General features: G+C 37.8%; 1 protein-coding gene across 2 annotated transcripts in view; it reads right to left on the bottom strand.

Moving 5' to 3' along the window:
- The window catches only part of PRKCE (protein kinase C epsilon), a 338,032-nt gene that overhangs the window by 175,873 nt on the left and 143,082 nt on the right, over positions 1-19,077 (bottom strand). For both annotated transcript variants that reach the window (XM_083361586.1, XM_083361587.1), the window contains exon 2: positions 5,351-5,414. In XM_083361586.1, coding sequence (XP_083217712.1) covers positions 5,351-5,414 — 64 coding nt within the window. The remainder of the gene's footprint in view (positions 1-5,350; positions 5,415-19,077) is intronic.

The following is a 19,077-nucleotide window of genomic DNA, read 5'->3' as shown; positions in this document are numbered from 1 at the left end:
ACAAAAAGTTTACCCACAAAAACTCTCAGACCAAGACAGAATGAAAACAGTGCTACTATGGATAATGAATGAGTTGAAACTGTTTCTACGCTTATCTTTTCCTTCTTAACAGAAGTACCACTATAGAAAAATTGGATGGTTATAAAAAGGATATACATCTGTGTGGAAGGTTAGAATTTTTTTCAGAGCTGCTATAACTATCACTTACAATCTTGATCAATGGAGGACAGGGGTCAGCAGAGGTCAACAAGACTTTATATGATGTTTCAGAAAGAAACTTACAACATTAATCATACTTTTTTGTTCAGCCTGAAAACCAGAGCCTTATAATTCTTTTTATTAATACAAATTAGAAACAGATGTTTACCCAGAGTTTCCCAAGACCACTGAATTATACACTAGTTAAAATCTTTCTGAATCCATTCTGATCCACCCAGATACAACATTAGGTTTGTACTAAAGAATAATGAAGATGAGTAAATGTAATAAGGATAGCATTTATTTTTTTAAAAAAATAGATTGAATATGTTATTGAATTGCATTTGATTAAAATAATTCTATACTGTCCTTCATCCAAATGGATCTCATAGCAGATGTACAAGACATACAAAACTCTTCAAAGTATAGAAAATAGCATATATACATTAAAATTTAAAAGACCAAACCCAACTCATGCTTTGGATGTAAAACAGGCTAAATCATTATAAGAATAAAAATGATTAAGCAAAACCGATCCAATAATATTATAATGTTAGTGCTAATTATAATTCAATTATTTAGAAAACTTACATGGCTCCTTGTGTTGTACATGATAATTGTAAGTGGTTCGCAGCAATAGTCCATAAAAATGAAATATAAAGCCACAACATACAGTACATCATTCTTCCCACCAAAGTACCAGGACATCTCCTCAGCTCCACATTCACTGGGCTCCCTTCCATCCTAGCCCAGTGCTTGCATGAACAGGCAGGTCCTCATGGCCCTCAGAAAGGATAAGAGGATGAGGGCAGAGCTCAATAAGCATTCTGGATATTTCTGTCTGCCTAAAAAGTGAAAGCTGATGTGGTGGTCAAGCAAATGATAGGATGAAATACATGGTTGGTTGCTGGATTACATGTTGTGCAGATCAAATCTAATGTCAGGTTATGTCACCTCTTCTCTTCTAGCATCTTTTATAACCCAAATTTATTTATTTATTTATTTATTTATTTATTTATTTATTTATTATTTAGATTTATATACCGCCCTTTCCCGAAGGACTCCCGAAGGAAGGGGAATAATCTATCATTGTCTCTAACGCTTGTAGAGGACAAAAGGCATTGAATGATGCTGATTGCTCTTTTGATACCACCAGAAGGATCACTGTCAGAAGGATTCCTGTTTATTAATACATTAGAAACTTCAGCATTGCAAATATGAGAAAGAAGCACCTGAGTGATCAAAGAAAGGGTGGGATTTCAATATTACTTTTAAAATTTACTTAGCTGCAGTCTAGCTGTTGCTGAAGTAACAATGCTCCTGTTGGACAGCTCCCTTCATGAACCTGAGTAATCTGATCTTTGACCTATCACTCTGATAAAAGCAGAGACTAAACCTTTTGGCCAGAACAAGTCATATGTATATTTTTGCTCTTCTATTTTCCAACAAGAATATTTAAATTCCAGTATAAAAATTCAGAGATATCATAAGCAACCTGTCACTATGATTCCAAAAAAGTTACTTGTGAATTTAAAAATTAGTAGCTCATTAGGCAAATTGAAAGTTCTTCCAAGAGTTGACTACTACTTCTAACCTCTAGAATCTTGCTAAAATTCTGAAAATTGCAACCTTCTTTTGGAAAACGAAAGTTCAGCTCTTGTGAGTACTTGCTGTGCCCGTATCACTCACTACAAGTAAAAATAGAAAGGCATCAATTTGTTTCCAAATGCAAAACATACTATTTTTAAATGTTCAGAATTGCAGAGAGGCTCTGCAGAAAGCATGAATTTGCAGCTTGCACAAAGATACATTTTCAGTTAAAAAAAATGAATAGAAATGTCTCATACTGAACAATTAACAAAGTGTGGAGTTAATAGCAAAGAAACAATATTCTGCTCATGTAGGTATTTGTGATATTAAGGAGGCTAAAATGCTAAAATAACAACTAGATTAGTTAAATCAATTCGTCTTGATTCATTTGTTTGTTTGTTTTTTTTTAATCTCCAGGTTTTGTTCAGAGTACAAAAGAAACATGTTTTATTTCATACACTTCTAAAATGTACATTTTAAAAGTATCTGACATTTAGGGATATGACTGGAAGTCAAAAGATGCCCCTTGCTTCTTTTTTTTAATTCTTAAAGCTTACTGTTCTTCCATTGAGGTTGAAGGTTGCTATATTTGCCCATTTTATTTGTCTTCATGATGGAATATCATTCTAGAAGGGTTCTGGATATAGGTGCCATGAGCATAAAGTCTCTATCCATCTGGCCACAATTGCACTGAGCCTGGTTAGTTTTCAGCATCAGTTAAATTCATGGCTGACTCCATGCTCATGTGTCATTTAATGGAGGGGGTCCTCAAACTTGGCAACTTTAAGACAGGCTGAGGAATTCTGGGAGTTGAAGTCCACAAATCTTAAAGTTGTCAAGGTTGAGGACCCCTGATTTAATGTGTTCTATAATTCTGATTTCTGGCTTAACCTTTGCAATTTGGTACAAATTTAATTTTTTGAATTGAAGTGAGTGTCCTGGTTAAAATTATTTCATGTTCTGCTTTATGATTACTACTATATGATATATATATATATTGCTTTGGGATTATGTTAGTAAAAATTGACTATAAATATCTCTGTGTATTTACACAGACAGGGACACACAAACACACAACATAAACTGTAGGAAAGGAAAGGGGGAGATAAGAAAACACTGTTCAAACAAGCATACCAGAATAATACCACGTCCCTGGAGGCTGCTCATTGCAACTATAGAAACACATACTAAGGAGGAACAATAGAACTTAAAAATAGACGGAAAGGAGGAAAGGCAGCTTACTCCTTGTCTCCTGGAAAATTTTATATCCCAGTTTTAAATCTATCTTTTCCCCTTCTCTAAAATGGCTAGGGAAGGAGTTTGCATGAGTTGGGATAGGCTTCCTGTTTGGGTCTTCTCATTCTTCCTTACAGGAAGAATGTAAGGCCAAAAGTCCACTGAATTCAGCACTTTGTTTCTCTCAGTGGATTGCCAGAAGGGTCTGGGAAAACTCACAAGCAAGACAGGAATACAAGAGTGTGTAAGAGTGTGTAAGCTTACTCCCAGACATTTCAATGTTTGAAGCCAAGCCAAGGCACACTCTCAAGTGAAGTTAAGTCCGAGTATGTTATTTTGGCACGTGGACAGAAAATCCCACGAGTACCTTTTCAAACTCTGGCAATAAAGATACAATAATAACAATAATAATTTAGTTTAAAAATTGCTTCTTTTTTGTTATCAGTACTGGCTGCTTAACGGGTCTACTGCTTAATTTGCCTAATAACAGGATTGATCTGAAGATAGGCCCAGAAGTCTACATACTGATTAATATTTGTGAGTAAAAGTACCACTAAAATCAAGACATTGTTGTTCCATTTTAAAGAGCAAATATACCTTACTTCCCCTCCCCCACCGAGTGATGCCTATGTGAATGTAAATAATACCCATCTAGAAACAGCCTGTTTACAAAATACACAGACATTCCTTCTTGCTGACTGGGTAAAGGCCAAAAAAATAATGCTTACATCAGCATTTGAAATCAAAACACTCTTAGCTTTTTAATAAATATACTGCTCAAAAAAATAAATGGAACACTTAAACAACACAATGTACTGTATTTAATAGTAGGGTGTCTTATCTTCTGTTCCCTTTATTTTTTTTGAGCAGTATATATTCCAGCAGTTCAAAACTCTTCTGGAGATTATTAAGAAAGCATAAAATCCAATGTACTTTTATTTGCAGTAAAAGTTTCTGATTATGCAGAAGCAGCCAAAAAACACAACAACCCAGGTGTGTTTGCAAGGAAGTGGGCAAATGAGGGAATATAAACTTCATTAGCCACTGACCATTAGCCAATATACATATAATGATGTGTGTGTGTGTGTGTGTGTAAACATTATTACTTTTAACACTTGTTAGCTGCCCAAAATTATTTTATTAAAATGGGCAATCATATATATTTGTATAATAAATGTTAGAGATTTGTTTTCAAATCAATATGCTGGTTGTATTTTGCTTCTACAGTTTTGTGGTCATAATAGTATAAGCACCAAGTTCAATAGACAAATCATGCAAATACAGTTCAAACTAGTTTATGTTCCAAATGATGATCAATGAACCAATGCATTCAGTTTCTCTGAAAAATCTTATAGACTGTTAATAACATTCTACTGCATGGTTTGTGTAGGGGGGGTGTTTTGTGTCTGCATGTATATTCATGCAAATAGCTCTGAACTTTCTAAAAAGAGAGAATAAAATAATCATCATTGAACACGGTACAAGTATATCCTGACAATATGCTGTACACTCATTATTGTTATATATATTGTCAGTCAAAACTTGTACTATGTCCCACAATAATTATTATTTTATTCTCTTTTTTTAGAAAGTTCTGAACTACTTGCATCAAACTTTCAAGGTTGTCCTCTAGGCATTGATCAAGGGTACAATCTCCTGGCTGCAGAAAAATAGAAAGAAACACAGTATCAGATTTATTCCATCACTGGCTGAATATATATATATAAAAACTAATCTGTGGCACGCTGCTATAGCAGAATCACAGAGAAGAAGGAGCCAGTTAGGCCAGACTCTAACCTCTTGTTCAATACTGGAATCCAAATTAAAGCTTCTTTAACAACTGGCTATTTAATTTCTGCAGGAATACATCCAGTGAAGAGGCCCTGGCACTTCTCTAAGTAATAGGTTCCCTATCTAAATGCTCTTTCTGCTGGGAGCCGGGGGGGTAGGGTGGGTGGGTTCATCTGTCAATCATCTGGGAACTTTGTCCCAAAGGTGCTTTCTTTCAATAAGCAACTGGGCTTTCTTGTTCTTCTGAAGAAGCTTCTTGGACGAGAAGGGAAATGTCTTCAAGCAAAATAAAGTCTAGTTGTCTTTTGAAAGAAAGCACAACCATGACCTGGATGACTGAAAATCTCCATAAACATCTGGGAACTTCCTTCTTAGAATGTGTGCATGCCCACATATATAAGGGAGTCCTTGATTGGCTTAGCTTCCTGTGCCCCAGACACACAGAAATCTGTATATTCGGATAAAGAGCTCTTGACCAGGCTGAAAATATATATGTGTATCTTTGAGTGAATACAATAAAATCTAGCAGTCTTACCTTCACCTGAAGAGCCTGAAAGATCTATGATGACGTACACTCTTCCTTCTGGCTCCAAATCAATCTGCAAGAGAAAGGAAGCAAATATTTATTATTAGAATTCCACTGTGTTCTTTTCATAGGGTGTGTTGTTTTCCTGAGAACTCTTACAGGATACTTAATGCAGGCAGGCATTAGCTTAAAGGATTTAGCAGGGGGGTGGGGAGAAGATGCCATTGAAGCATCATAAACCAACCTTAGAAAAAGTAAAAAGGTTTACTATAAATATTTAGCCACATTTCTGGATATGGATCTCATAAGACCATTTCCTTATTTAGAAAATGAGTAAGGATAATATTTCAATTGCTTCAGTGTACAGCTTTACCTGTTCCAGAACTTTAGAGGAGATAACACAAATTAAAACCCAAATTTAAATAATGAAGACCATAATATGTTAGAATAATGAAAACAACTGATGGCAAAATCTTCATAACTTTGTCTGTTTAAGAGTGGTTGTCAGAGATCTGCCCAAACTTTTTTTGATAAATGAAAAATGGGTCCAACTTTTTATATTGGAACTGTTTAAAAAAGAGATTACAAGACTCATGCAGGCATTGTCACATTTCTACAAATAAGTTATTTATGGAGCTCATCCCTGATGGGCTCTGCAAATATCTGTTTGCTTTTACAAATGCTAAATCTTTCCTTCTAGGTTTAAGGACAGATAATTTCCACCAGATATTACATGAGAGGGATAAAGATATGTAAGTATACATTACTATGCTGCTTTATGCCTATGCTTGATAGATGTCAGAAGGAAAAATGTGCAGCGTAAAAATTCCTTGGAAACGACATAGACAAGGAGCAACTAAGAAAAACATATCTTTAAATGATCTTTAGATGCCTTGTGTTGGTAGCTTCCTTTTTTTTGGCTGACCTTGGAGATTTTGATAGGACATGAGAGACATTTGATTTGTTACATATGTTATGGCTATGTTTCAGGCATTTAATGCAAGACGTGTGCTTATTTGTCATCAATATAGGGTTCCTGCAAGGTGCAGCCAATGTCTCAAAAAAAAATTCTTATTACTATTGTTGCACTTTTATATCAGGAATAGACATTTTTAAAGCTAATGTGATCTGCTAATTCTAAGGTTCTTCAACCAGAATCAAATTAAAAACAAAGCCATAAAAGCTGAAATGAAGGAATGAATAGATTATTATGTTGATAGATCAGCTTAGACACATTCCAAATAGAAATAAAGTACTCAAATAGAAACTAGTTTGGAAAAATCAGTAAAAAAATAGAAATGCAGGTAGTCCTTGACTTATGACCACAAATGAGGCCAAAGTTTATGTTTGTGACCTAGGGCACAGCACAGAGGCAATGCAGTCAGCTGGCAATTCAAACAGTCCTTTAATTGCTCCAAATTTTCCCCAAGTGCTCCCACGTTTCTGGCAAGCCTCCAACAAAAGAAAACACACACACCTTCAGCCGAGTCTGGCTGCAAGTAGTTTCACATACAGTCTAATTAGAAGATGAATGTACTCAAGGCCGCAGAAATAACAAGGAATAACACATACATCATAAACCTGAGTCTGTGTGAATACAAACTTGCCTGAGCAGTTTCAAAAGAGAAGCCAAAATACAGTCTGAGGTCTTTAAACATTCAAGCAACGTTATCAATCAGTCCAATAGTCAGTTTCCAGGTTTCCAAGCAGAAGTCACAGATCAGCAACACACAAAACTCCAAGGAATCAGTGTTTGTTCCCGACAAATGCCCCTCCCCATAGCGTCTCCTTAAATCTCAGTCTCCAGGTGTGCCTTGTGGAGAGGGGCAGGACACTCTCCTCCCGAGTAGTTCAGCCTGCCTGCGTTGTTCCCTCCTTCTCTCCACTCTCCATGCTCTAGGATCAGGAGGGGGTGGCCCTTGCTCATTGCCTGAACTCTGTCTCTCCTGTTCATCCTGTCCCAATCCTGAAGGACCCTGGCCTGCCTTGGCCTGCTCTTCCCCTCATTCCTCTGAAGCCACAGACACCTCTCCCTCAGCCTCCATAGGGTCCCGTTCCAGCTCATTTTCCTCCACAGATTCAGGCTCTGAGGCATGATAGACGGTTCAATTGGAGTTGTCAAAGAACTTATTGAAAATCCACCCTGTTTTCCACTGCAGTTCGCTCAAACTGGAGGTTACTTCTAACCTTAGGCCTCCTGCGCCTCAGGCCCACACCTATTATCGCTGAGGGTGAACAACACTTTGAGATTAAGGACATTTTGGACTCTCGAATACACCATGGGGTGACACAGTACTTAGTAGCTTGGAAGAATCTCCCTTCTTCCCAGAATGAGTGGGTGTACAAGAAACATGTTAGAGCCCCTAAACTTCTAAGATGTTTCCATTGTCAATATCCTGATAAGCCTAATTAATATGCCTGTATTGCTTGTTCCCCTTCCCTTTTTGTATTTTAGGTGGATTTTCCATTCTTTTAGGGGGGGGCGTATGTCAGGTCCCCAAATCCTTATTGTCTTCCTCGCATATATACTCTTGTGCTTTTGCTTTGGGGCCTGCCATTCTGCTGGGGGAAAGGGGATATTTGCTTTCACTTGGGATAACTTTCGCTTTCAGTTTTTCTTCTCCCACCTCTATCCACTTGAGAAAGGAATGTGTCTCCCTTATCAGGGAGACGGTTACAGAGAAACAAAACTGGAAAAGATCTTGAGATGTGTGCCAACTGTGCCACTTACCCACACATCGTGCCACCTGTGGATTGGCTGGATTTCAAATGGACATTATGACTTTGGTGGGAGGAGGAATATTGCTGGCTTAACTATCCCGTTTAAGCGGGATTTTCCCCACATCTCATCTTGACTTCCCTACTGTCACTAACCCCTAATAAAAAATTCCTTTTGAGATAATGCCTGTTTCAAGAGGTCTGCTTTCTTGGGTGGTTAGCCGAGGTGGGAAGTGCAGCTGAACATTATTAAAGTAGATTTTTGCTTTTGACCAGATTTGTACAATTCAAGAATGATGGTTGTTAAGCAGTACTGTATACTATATATACATTCTTAAAGAGCAAGTTATCATGGGAGAAATTTAGGAGGATAGGTTATACAAAAGTATCAAATGGATGTAATGGAATGATCATTGTTTAGAGACTGAGATATGGACATCTAAGACTGCATGAAATCTCACTTATTCTGTTCCAGGAACTGTGAAAAAAGAAAAAGGTTTATAATCCTCAATATACGAATCACTAATTGCCCATTAAACAAAAGCAGCAAAAGGTAATATAACTCCTGAAGGCAGGGTGTTCAGACCTTTCTTCCGGTAGTATTCCAGGAGAGCAGTCACAATGATTCAGGTAATCTTACAGATCAACTGGACTTTTCAGAGGTATAAAAAGGATGGCCCTATGTGTCATGCCTTGAACAAGGCTGGGGGAATCCAGCATTCTTAAAGAGCAATTAGATTCTTCTGGATCTTTACCAGTGGTGGGATTCAAATATGTGAACAACCGGTTCTCTGTGTAAATGCTGCTTCTGGAAGTCCATTCTGGGCCTGGGCAACAAAAAATTAGCTACTGGTTCTGGCGAAGTGGTGTGAACTGGCGGAATCCCACCACTGATCTTTATTCATATAGTCACAGACACATAGCTCAGTATAGAAAAAAAATGTACGGATAGAGAGTTTGACTCATCCCTGGGGCAGTAAAGGAAGAGCAAAGATGTATTCCCTGTTGAAGACCAAGAAATGAATGCTTTACATTATGAAGGGTCGCTGAATCATTATGTAAATGAGGTGACTGGATATAATTAGGCTCATGCCAAGTCAGGTTGCGTTCAGCTGTATCGTCACCATTTAAGCAGGAAACAAAGCAGACAGGTCTGGTTCTAGCAGAGAGAGCTCAGGAAGGCTTAGGTGGATGGTTTGACTGCCATCACGTGACTTTCAGCTTTTAGACATTAGAAGGCAAAAAGCTCTGTCTGAAGCCAGAATGTAATGCCTACTACATTCTTGAACCATATAGAGAAATGAGCTGCATAGACCAAACTATATCCAAGTTCCTTTGGATTTTGCTATTGCCCTTGTTATACAATTAGAATCCCAAAATCTTTGGGAAATAATCTGCAAATCATCCAGTGAATTTACACCCAAGCCTATCTCCCCTTCACCCTACTTTACGTCATAAACACTGTCAAAAATGTAAGACAGTCTTTGCTGTCTTCTGGGTTTTAATTCAAGTAATATTTGAAGGACTAGGAATCTAATTTCCCAGTTAACCTTTCTTCCCTTTCTTGATCAGTAAGCATGGAGCTCATAAATACACACAGAGTGATGGGTACCATTCATGTCAACATGTGTGCATTCCCTCATACCCACAAAAAGATGGGGACTTTCAAATCAAAAGAATGCTATGATGGCTCACATTATGTGATCCAATATATTCTAAAGGACAATCAATTTTGACTCTCAAGTCCCTTTATTGACTATGGTTATTAGGCCTCCTAAGGCAGAATATGGTCTGGGGTTTTGCTTAATGTGTTGTGCGAACTTAGCCATAGTTGTTTGAAAATCATTCTTTATTATTTTTTGTTGCCTGAACTTGAGCTGTGGTTTATTTAGTAAAAGCCTGTTAAACCAATCATGTTCCATTGTGGGGAACCAGCTACTGTATATTTTTTTCTCATGTACTCTGATCTGAAGGGAAGGGATATCTTTATTATTTGATCTGTGATGGGTAAGCTTTCCTGAAATTACCTGGGAAAAGGGATCAATTAATTTTACGGTAATGAAGTTCAGGTCTAAATCTGTTCATTGTAAGATCAGATTCATCCCAATTTCCATGTTTTGTTGAACTATTATGTCATTGGCATATTAATAGATCTGGAGGCTTCCTATCCTAGTTCCAAACATCCTTCCATTACTAGGGAATAGTATGCTAAGATACTCCTCCGGCTGTCCTATTCTCTTCTTCCCAGAATGTGCACACTAATGACAGCAAGAGTGATGCAGCCTTACTGCAGGGGACAGGCCCCTTTGGGCATTCAGTTTCTTAAGTCATTAAGGAATTGTTCAGATTTTTATTAGCCCTGAGCAATTACAATTCCAGGTTTCCTGGCACAACTCCTAGTGCCTTGTGAAACCCATGGCAACAATATCTTATCACTCTTTCTATGTAGATAAATTCAACAGGCTGCATGATGGGTACAGTAGCAAACTCAAACATCAGAGCTTTGCATGCAATCTGCAGTGTGCCACATAGTACAAAATGTTGTTATTCTGAAATCAGACATTCTGAAGGTTGTCTAGTTAATATTCAAAATCATAAGGTTCCCCTTTCCCATGAGCCATTCCACTTAAAACAGGTGAACAAACATTCTGCTCTGTATAAATGAAAAGGAAAGAATTATAACCTCTTTGTAGAAAACAATGGCACCAACGACATTCAATAAAATATCACTATTTTAATAGGGAAAAAGGCAGGCAACAAGAAAGTTGAAATGCTCACTTGTTCTCTTTTGCAAATGTTTTAAGTGCAGTCTGTTAGAAGATCAGAAGAGCAGGGTGCTAGGTAAATGTTTTGAAGTCAGAGATGATGGTTGCTTTTGAACCGTATCAGTAATATTATGCAGATGGCCTCCGGGAAAGGCGAAGAGGGGAACTCTCTACTCATAGTTATCCAGTTAATGCCACACGGAGATATTTATAAACACAAAATGATTGTACTGTGCTGTATATGCAATTTCAAGGCAGAGGGCCGACTTGCACTTTAAATTACAAGCACGTGAAACAAGTCCCATTTGCTTAGAAACAGTGGATAGTTTCTAGCAGAGACGGTAGATGTTCACTCCTATGGACAATCAGAGTAAGGTTTATCTGACAAATGTGTGGATCTGGAACTCAGCTAGACATCCATAGGGAAGTTTAAAAAGTCTGATGTTCGAGAGATATAACATGGGTCTATATTATGCCTGTGCATCACCTTAGAATAAAGCCTGAAATCACAGCAGTTCAGATCAATTTAGAAGAGGGTTTTTTTTACTCATCCAAGGCAGAGTATCTAGCTCCAATTTACCTGTCCTAATCTAGCTGACAATGCTGTAAACACTGACATGTTTTGCACTGACAATATAAGAGACAGCCTGTTACTTTAACTGTTTCGCTTTGAATCCCTGTGGGGAGGGGGAACATCAACCGGATGTTTTGAGAAGATAAGAAAAGCCCACATAGAGAATGGGAAGTGAAACTTCATATGTAAAACTAATTGGATAATGTGATTTATGACGTGTAGATAAGGGTGGGAATTGTGTATGTTACCATGGGTTTGGGGGGGAGGAGATTTCAGATTCTGGCATCCCTCCATGAGTGCCAATGTTTCGTTTCATTAGTAAGACTTTTGAGATAAACAATGCCTGCATTTTGTTTGAACTGTCTCATTTATCGGAACCATGACATCATGCCAGAATCTGAAATCTCCTCCCCCCAAACCCAAAGCATTGACACTAGCATTCCTCATTAATCTTGTCCTAGCACTGTGCTCCATTGGAAATAGCAATGTGCAACACCAAAAAATAACAATAAAATTATGTTGGTTATATAAATGAGAGGGTGGCTTGAGGTATAGAGTATACAGATTCATCTAATTTGGAGAAATATATCTATGGCAGCCTCATGTTGGAGATAATCAGAAGGGTGAACAGATGGTTTCATGTTCTGCTTGGAAGCTTCCCAGGCCAGACCATCTTAAAAATGTGACTGTATTCCATGGCCTTCACATGGCCTTATTTAGAAGAGATTTCCCATGGGTTTTCATATAGGAGTGATGTTTAAAGCTCTGGTTATTACCAGGCCCAGGGATACTTATAGAGCCAGCAAGGGATAATGAAGAGGGCACTTCCATGCACACCTAGGCCAACTGAGCCCATTGTAAAAAATTCATACAGCTTTGTATTTCTCTTGACATTTCACTGAAAGAATTAATATCCTCAAGACTTATTAAATATGTGGCTAAGGTAAAATATGAAAACCTGGAATGTTTCAAAATTTTTAAATGAGCTTTTTATTCTGAAAAGCCTGAGATGAAAATAAATACTTGAGAAGAAAATCGAAATGACACAACAGCCACCTTAATTGTTTCCCCTTCTAGCTCTTCTCAGAAGCCGTCACTCATTGAATAAAGGGAGTGATAGCAATCTGGAATTAGTATTAACTTACAGCACTAAAATAAAATTGACCTTGCTTGCTATTGTTTCTGTCTTCCTCTGCCATTCATGATCTATGTGAAGCCATAAAATTAAATGGACCTGACCTCAGCCATAGGAGCAAACACAAATAACCTCCTCTCACATGGATTACATGCTGCTTTTTTCCATAGAAGATTCTACTTGTGTGACATTAATGCATCATACAAGGTTACGTCTGAAAATTCTGGGGCATTGCAGATGACCGCATTAGTAATACTGGACTGCAACCTCTCAGAACATGTCTGATTGGAGGCTTGCAAAAAAGGCAAGGTTTCTTTGTGGACTAAATAAACGAATTTCTACTATATATGAAAATGCTTCTCCAGATTGAAATTGGAGTATTTCTCCCCCTCCCCCACTTCCCTCCCTGTGTGTGTGTGTGTGTGTATGTGTGTGTGTGTGTGTATGTGTGTGTGTGTGTGTGTGTAGATAGTTAGATACACAGACACACAGACACACAACACAAACACAGAGGGTCAGGGTTGCATCAGAACACTATTTCTGAAAATACTTCAGTTGAACATGTTTTGCCATACAAGTGACTGATGTGGACACTGCTAATGTTCTCATTAAACTGTCAGATTTATCTGGAATCAAGGTTTGGCATCCTGGATTTCACTACAGTTGCTACTTCACACTCTCAGAGATCTAAATGCTCTGATGCAACAGATATTTCCATCACCCTGGCTCACCTGCCATAATTAATAAGAGTCCAGGTGAAAAAATAAACACATTTGGAAACATAGATGCTACTGTAGAAGGAAAAAATCAGTTAGGAATAAGCAGATCTTCAAGATGTGGCTGCATCATGTAGGGCATCATGTAGATGGAAACACTTCTAGATCAGTTCTGAGTTGAAATCTGATAGGACTAAAAGTAACTAGCAGGGTTGAACTACATCTTCAGAGCAGCACTGTATAACTTGAGATGAAGTTATATTGCTTAGGAATCATTTTAACAAAAAGAAGATCCATAAGCATTTGATTACATAATGTTTAACTACAGCATAGACAATCCAATCTACTCGGATGTTGGTTGAGAAGAACATGACATATGCTTTAGCACCTGGTAATCTGAACTTGAGAATCTCAGTTTTTCGCAGATGTTAGGAGGATCCACATCTATAACAGAATACAGGATGCATTCAGTTGCAAAAGTATGGCTATTTCTTAAGGTAGGCAGGATAATTTCACATACGTATTTATATGGGAAAGTAACAAAATGTATTGATATGACATTATTTATTACATCTTCTTGTTTTACTGGACTTAATGTTTTCCACAGACCTGGAAACAAATGCTTTGTCTGCAATATATGATGAGAAAATACTTTGTTGCTGGTCAATGCACATCAAATTTAATGATTAAATGACTGAATAATTTATGTTTCCTACTTCGATTAGATGGAGAGCTAGTTATATCAGCTCCACAAAGATCCATGCAGCCTTTCCTATCAACCTCCTGGATGAACAGATAACTAAGAATCTAGATAACAGTTCAAACACCATCAGGGCCTTCTTCTATTCAAAGAACACAGGACACTCAGAGGTTCTTAGAAACTTGACTGATCCCGCAGGTAGCCTGGGGAAAAACATTATTGTAGCAGAGATACATACATTTTGTATTATTATTCATATTATTAATCTTCATACTGATGTGAAAGTTTCTGGAAAGGCATGCTACCATGAAGCAACATTTTGGTACTCTACTCCGTAACTAAAACCTTTTCCTTCTGCAACTATGCAGCCTGCCACCCATTGCCAAATATTTTTCTTGCATTTTTCATCCTCAAATTGTTTGCATGAATAATACAAAACCCACTAATTGAATAAGAAGACTAGGAATCAGAACACAGCAATTACAATCAACTTAAACAGCCTGCGTTTCTTCCCTGCCTCCACCTGAGAAAGACATTTTAAGGCATTTTCACTGAGGAAATATAAACCTTGCTTCAACTGACATTGCAATGCAGAGATCAAGTTCAGACCGGCCAGAATCTCAGTCTGTGCAACGTAAGCAATAACTCAGAGACCAAACAAAATAGCACAGGATTGGGAGGAATTAAAAGCTGATTTTAGTTCTGTACAAGGGAACATGTTAGTATTGATTCTTAGCAATCACACAGATAGGCCTTCTCAAGATGATTTGACCCCAATCTCTTTCTTCAGGTCTTCCAGTGGTGCACCCATGTTCTTCAACTTTACTGCTGGTCATTCTCTTTTCTTCCATTTTTCCTGGCAGGAAAATTAGACCTTATCCTAAAGTATCCCAAAAATGACAAATTGAGCCTCAGGTGGTAACTCTAGATTGATTTGTTCTATGATTCATTTAACTCTTTTCTTGGACATTCATAATAGTGTTAAGAATTTTGTCTCAAGGTTTAGGGCTGGATAAAGCTCTAAGATAAAGTAAGATTTCTGCAAGTGATCTCAAAACATTTTCCTATATAAAATGCCTTACTCCCCCTTCATGAGGGACATTCAAGAACATTAGTCTTGTGCTGCATGTTTGCAGTTAAGTCAAAGACGAGGCTTATGAACTATATGTAGCCATATGTTTTTTTCACTACAGTTTCACCATGGTTTATTGAACCACAACCGTAGTTTGCTAGTTAGCCATAAATTATAGTTTTCAGATTGTAATGGCTATAATCAAACAAATACTCAAGCCAAAACTAAAACAATCACATTTTATGATTTTGACGATTAGACAGGATAGATGTACAAACAAGAGTCATGGTGTGACTTTAGAAAGAGAAGGTAAAATATAATTCTATATTCCAGAAGTGGTGAATGCTCCAACACTGCAAGTTTTTAAGAAGAGATGGACAGCCATTTGTCTGAAATGGTATAGGGTTTCCTGCCTGAGCAGGGGGTTGGACTAGATCACTAAGGTCCCTTCCAACATCATCATCATCATCATCATCATCATCATCATCAATAATAATAATAATAATAATAATAATAATAATAATAATAATAACAGAAGCCACTTCTTTATAGCTTCCTTTGTCTTTTTCTTTTTTATATATACTTTCTCTTTTTTTTGCTCTATTTTAGTTTGTACCACTTCTTACTATTGTTGTTAAAACTTCCATATGTGTGTATGCGCAGATGTGTGAGTTTGTATGAACTAAGCCCTATCACTAGATGGGATGATAATCTCAAACTCTTGGTTTACTATCAAAAGTTCTCAGAGAGTGAGTGAGCCATTCAGATCATTGGCAAGAGTAATCTAGCTTCCCTGGCAACCAAATGGGCAGGGAGGAAGAGAGAAATTTAATTCTGTGACACCCAAGCCCCCAGGAGAAAAAGGATCCTGACATCTTTTGAATTCAATTTAATTTCAGTAATGTGTGACCAGCCACTAATAGCCCTCCATGAAATTATCCATACCCCTCCAAAAATTGTCTCCTTCCACAACTGTCATTCATTGGTACATTTCTTAAAAGTCCCAGCAGACAAACTGCAAAGTAGCTGGACATGGAAACAATTACTCAAAGAAAGGTGAAATATTTGTAAGTCCAACTGTGTGTATCATTTCCTCTTACCAAGAGATAACTGGAGCCTTCTGCGAGGGAATTGTACGACTGCAAGGGAATGGTATGATCTATGTTGAATATGAATAACTTTGGAATAAGATGTTAGTTTTGTGAGGTGCCAACAGAAATGCAACATGTGTAACATTTTGATTTAATCAGGTTTTTAAAAAAACAACAATGAATGATATGCCAACCGAGTATTAAAACGTCTTGAGAAAGAGGCAGCTTTCCTGTTAAAATGAATATTTAGATCACATTTTAGGGTAAAACGGCTCCTGGATAAAAACACAAGAACCCAGCAAAACCCAGTTTCATCCAGCAAAAGAATACAGTCACTGATGTGAATTGTAGCAACACAAATTACTTAGGCTGAAACTACAGCAGACATTGCAACAAGTGTAGCAGAACCATGCTTTGTCTCCCACATAATGGGGGTTCCCTGCTACATTTCCAGCAATGCAGTCTCCTCCTGTCCTTGAGACAAAAAGAAGGTGTACAGTTGTCTCTGCGGTGTTTCTCTTCGTTGCCTCTTTCATAAGAATATGTCCTCGACAAACACTAAGCAGGCCATTTTGATAGGCTGGGACAAGAAGAGTGCAAGATGAACCAAATAACTAGTTTCAAAATGAGCTGCAGCAGCATCTGATTGACCTTATCTATGTTAGGAAGGAAAGCAAGCCTCAACCTTCCAGTTAGGGTCTGGAAAGGAGAACTAGACTAGATGGAAAAGTTGGGGGGGGTTAATGGGAAGACGAAAATGGCAAACACCTTTCACACTATTGCCAAGAGAAGTACAGGGAAATGCCCTTGAAGTCCCAAGTTGGAAGTCTTTACTTGTTTTATACACAGTGTATGCTGTACTACAATTACAGCTTCTCTTAAGTGAATGCCAGTGCAATAGCTTTCCTATCTATTGACTAAAATGTGTATTGAATATGTCTACATTAGTAATCAGAAATGCATTATATACAGTAAGAGAAACATTTGAAGTAGTTATTGACTGAATGGAGAGAACCACTCATCTTTGCCCTTTCCATCAAAAACCTGGTGTCAAAGTTCCCTGTCCCCTGTTCCTTCTCAAGACTGGCAATGGAAAAGCCAAAGCATTACCTTGTGATGCGGCAATACATTATTATTTCAATTCAGTTGAGAATATGTTTCAAATCTTGTAGCAAAAAAGGAGACAAGGGAAAAACAGCTGCGAGAAAAGCAGGATAATTTTCTATGTGGCACATTGTGCTTCATGATTGCCAACACATTCATCAGCAAGATAGGTAAATAAAAGACATCTGCTAATTATGTGCCTCAGAAAATTCCAAATTCAGCCTTCCAACATTTTCCCTTTAGTTTTGTTAACATGAACAGAGGGGCCCAATCTCCTTCTTAGCCAGCATTTGATAGCCAGCCAAGGAAGTAAAATAGACTGTATAAATGCAAACATTTAGAAGATTCTTCATAACGTACTCCTTTCCATTTCCATCCATTACTGTAATGAGAAATGATTTGAATGTACTGAAATAGATTGTGAATTACTGATATTCTCAGCCACAGCCAACTTGCCTGCAGGATTTAACTGGTCTACTGGGTTAAAAACAAAACTCAGGAATTTACTGGGATAACAGAGTTGGAGGTGAAAGCAGCTCCTCTATATGAACAACAAGAGCAAAAACTTTGGAAAGTGAATGAGGTGCTACTGCTGAAATGCATTTATCTATAAATTTAAAATACAAAACAGAAAAGCATATAGCCTTCCTAAGTACTAATATACAAAACTTCTCTTTGTGTTTATGAAGGCTGAAGCCATAAGTTTACTCAACCCAAACTGTCTCTCCAAGCTCTTCAATATGCAACAAGAGTTTAAAGAGAAAGACAAGCTTTTAAGCCTACACTAAAATAAATATTAATAGTTTTAAAATAAATATCTAATGATATACAATCAGAGCAGTAACAGAACAGAACTTCCAAGGGACTGTTTAAGCAATGTACCCTTCTCTGCAAATATTTGGACTTGGGCACCCGGCTGTTTGCCAAGCATTTAACTGATTTACATGCTCTTTAAAACATCTGTAGCCAGCATTAATATCTATGTTTCTTATGGAAGGAAAAGGAAAGTGGAAAGCTAAATTTATTTGTAGGATAAATTCAACTTTCTCTCCCTTTTTTTCTTCATGTACCACAAAGTGGCTCCTAATGGGACAGTCTTCTTGAACTCAGTCCCGTCCAGATGAGTATGACTCCACCTTAATATATCTATGTTCTTCATACAAATATATTTTATTTATTTATTTAGTTGCATTTGTATACCGCCCTTTCCCTGAGGACTCAGGGCGGTTTACAGGGAATTAAAAAATCCAACATACAAAAGTTAAAACCATATTAAAAAATATTAAATTAACCCTGTACACAATTTAAAACCCAATTAAAAAATTTCTCCTCAGCCTGGGCCCGAGAGCTCAAAGAGCCAGGTCTTCAGGCCCCGGCGGAATGATCGGAGGTCGGGGGCAGTTCTCAGCTCCACCGGCAGCTGGTTCCAGAGGGCAGGCGCTCCCACTGAGAAGGCCCTATCCCTGGGTGTCACCCGCCGGCAATCTCTCACCGGCGGAACCCTGAGCAGACCCTCCCTGTGGGAGCGCACTGGGCGAAGGGCGTTTGATGCCGGCAGCAGGTGTTCCCTCAAATAACCCGGACCCAGGCCATGTAGGGCTTTATAGGTAATAACCAGCACCTTGAATATACATAATATACTAGTCACAGGAAAGAGATAAGAAATAATAAGCCAAAGGCATTAAAGGCATAGCATAAGAAAGAAAAAAGGAATTATTAATTATTAATTTCAGCTTTCGTTCCTTTTCTCTTTCTTATTCGATGCCTTTAATGCCCTTGTCTTATTATTTCTTATCCCTTTCCTGTGACTAGTATAGTATGTCTTCCTAGCTTTATAAATGTCTACCATTCCTAGCCTTAT

The sequence above is a fragment of the Vipera ursinii genome (assembly GCF_947247035.1).
Source record: "Vipera ursinii genome assembly, chromosome: 1".
In the NCBI taxonomy this organism is placed as follows: domain Eukaryota; kingdom Metazoa; phylum Chordata; class Lepidosauria; order Squamata; family Viperidae; genus Vipera; species Vipera ursinii.
The sequence above is the reverse complement of the archived record's forward strand: the minus strand, read 5'-3'. Positions and strand labels throughout refer to the sequence as shown.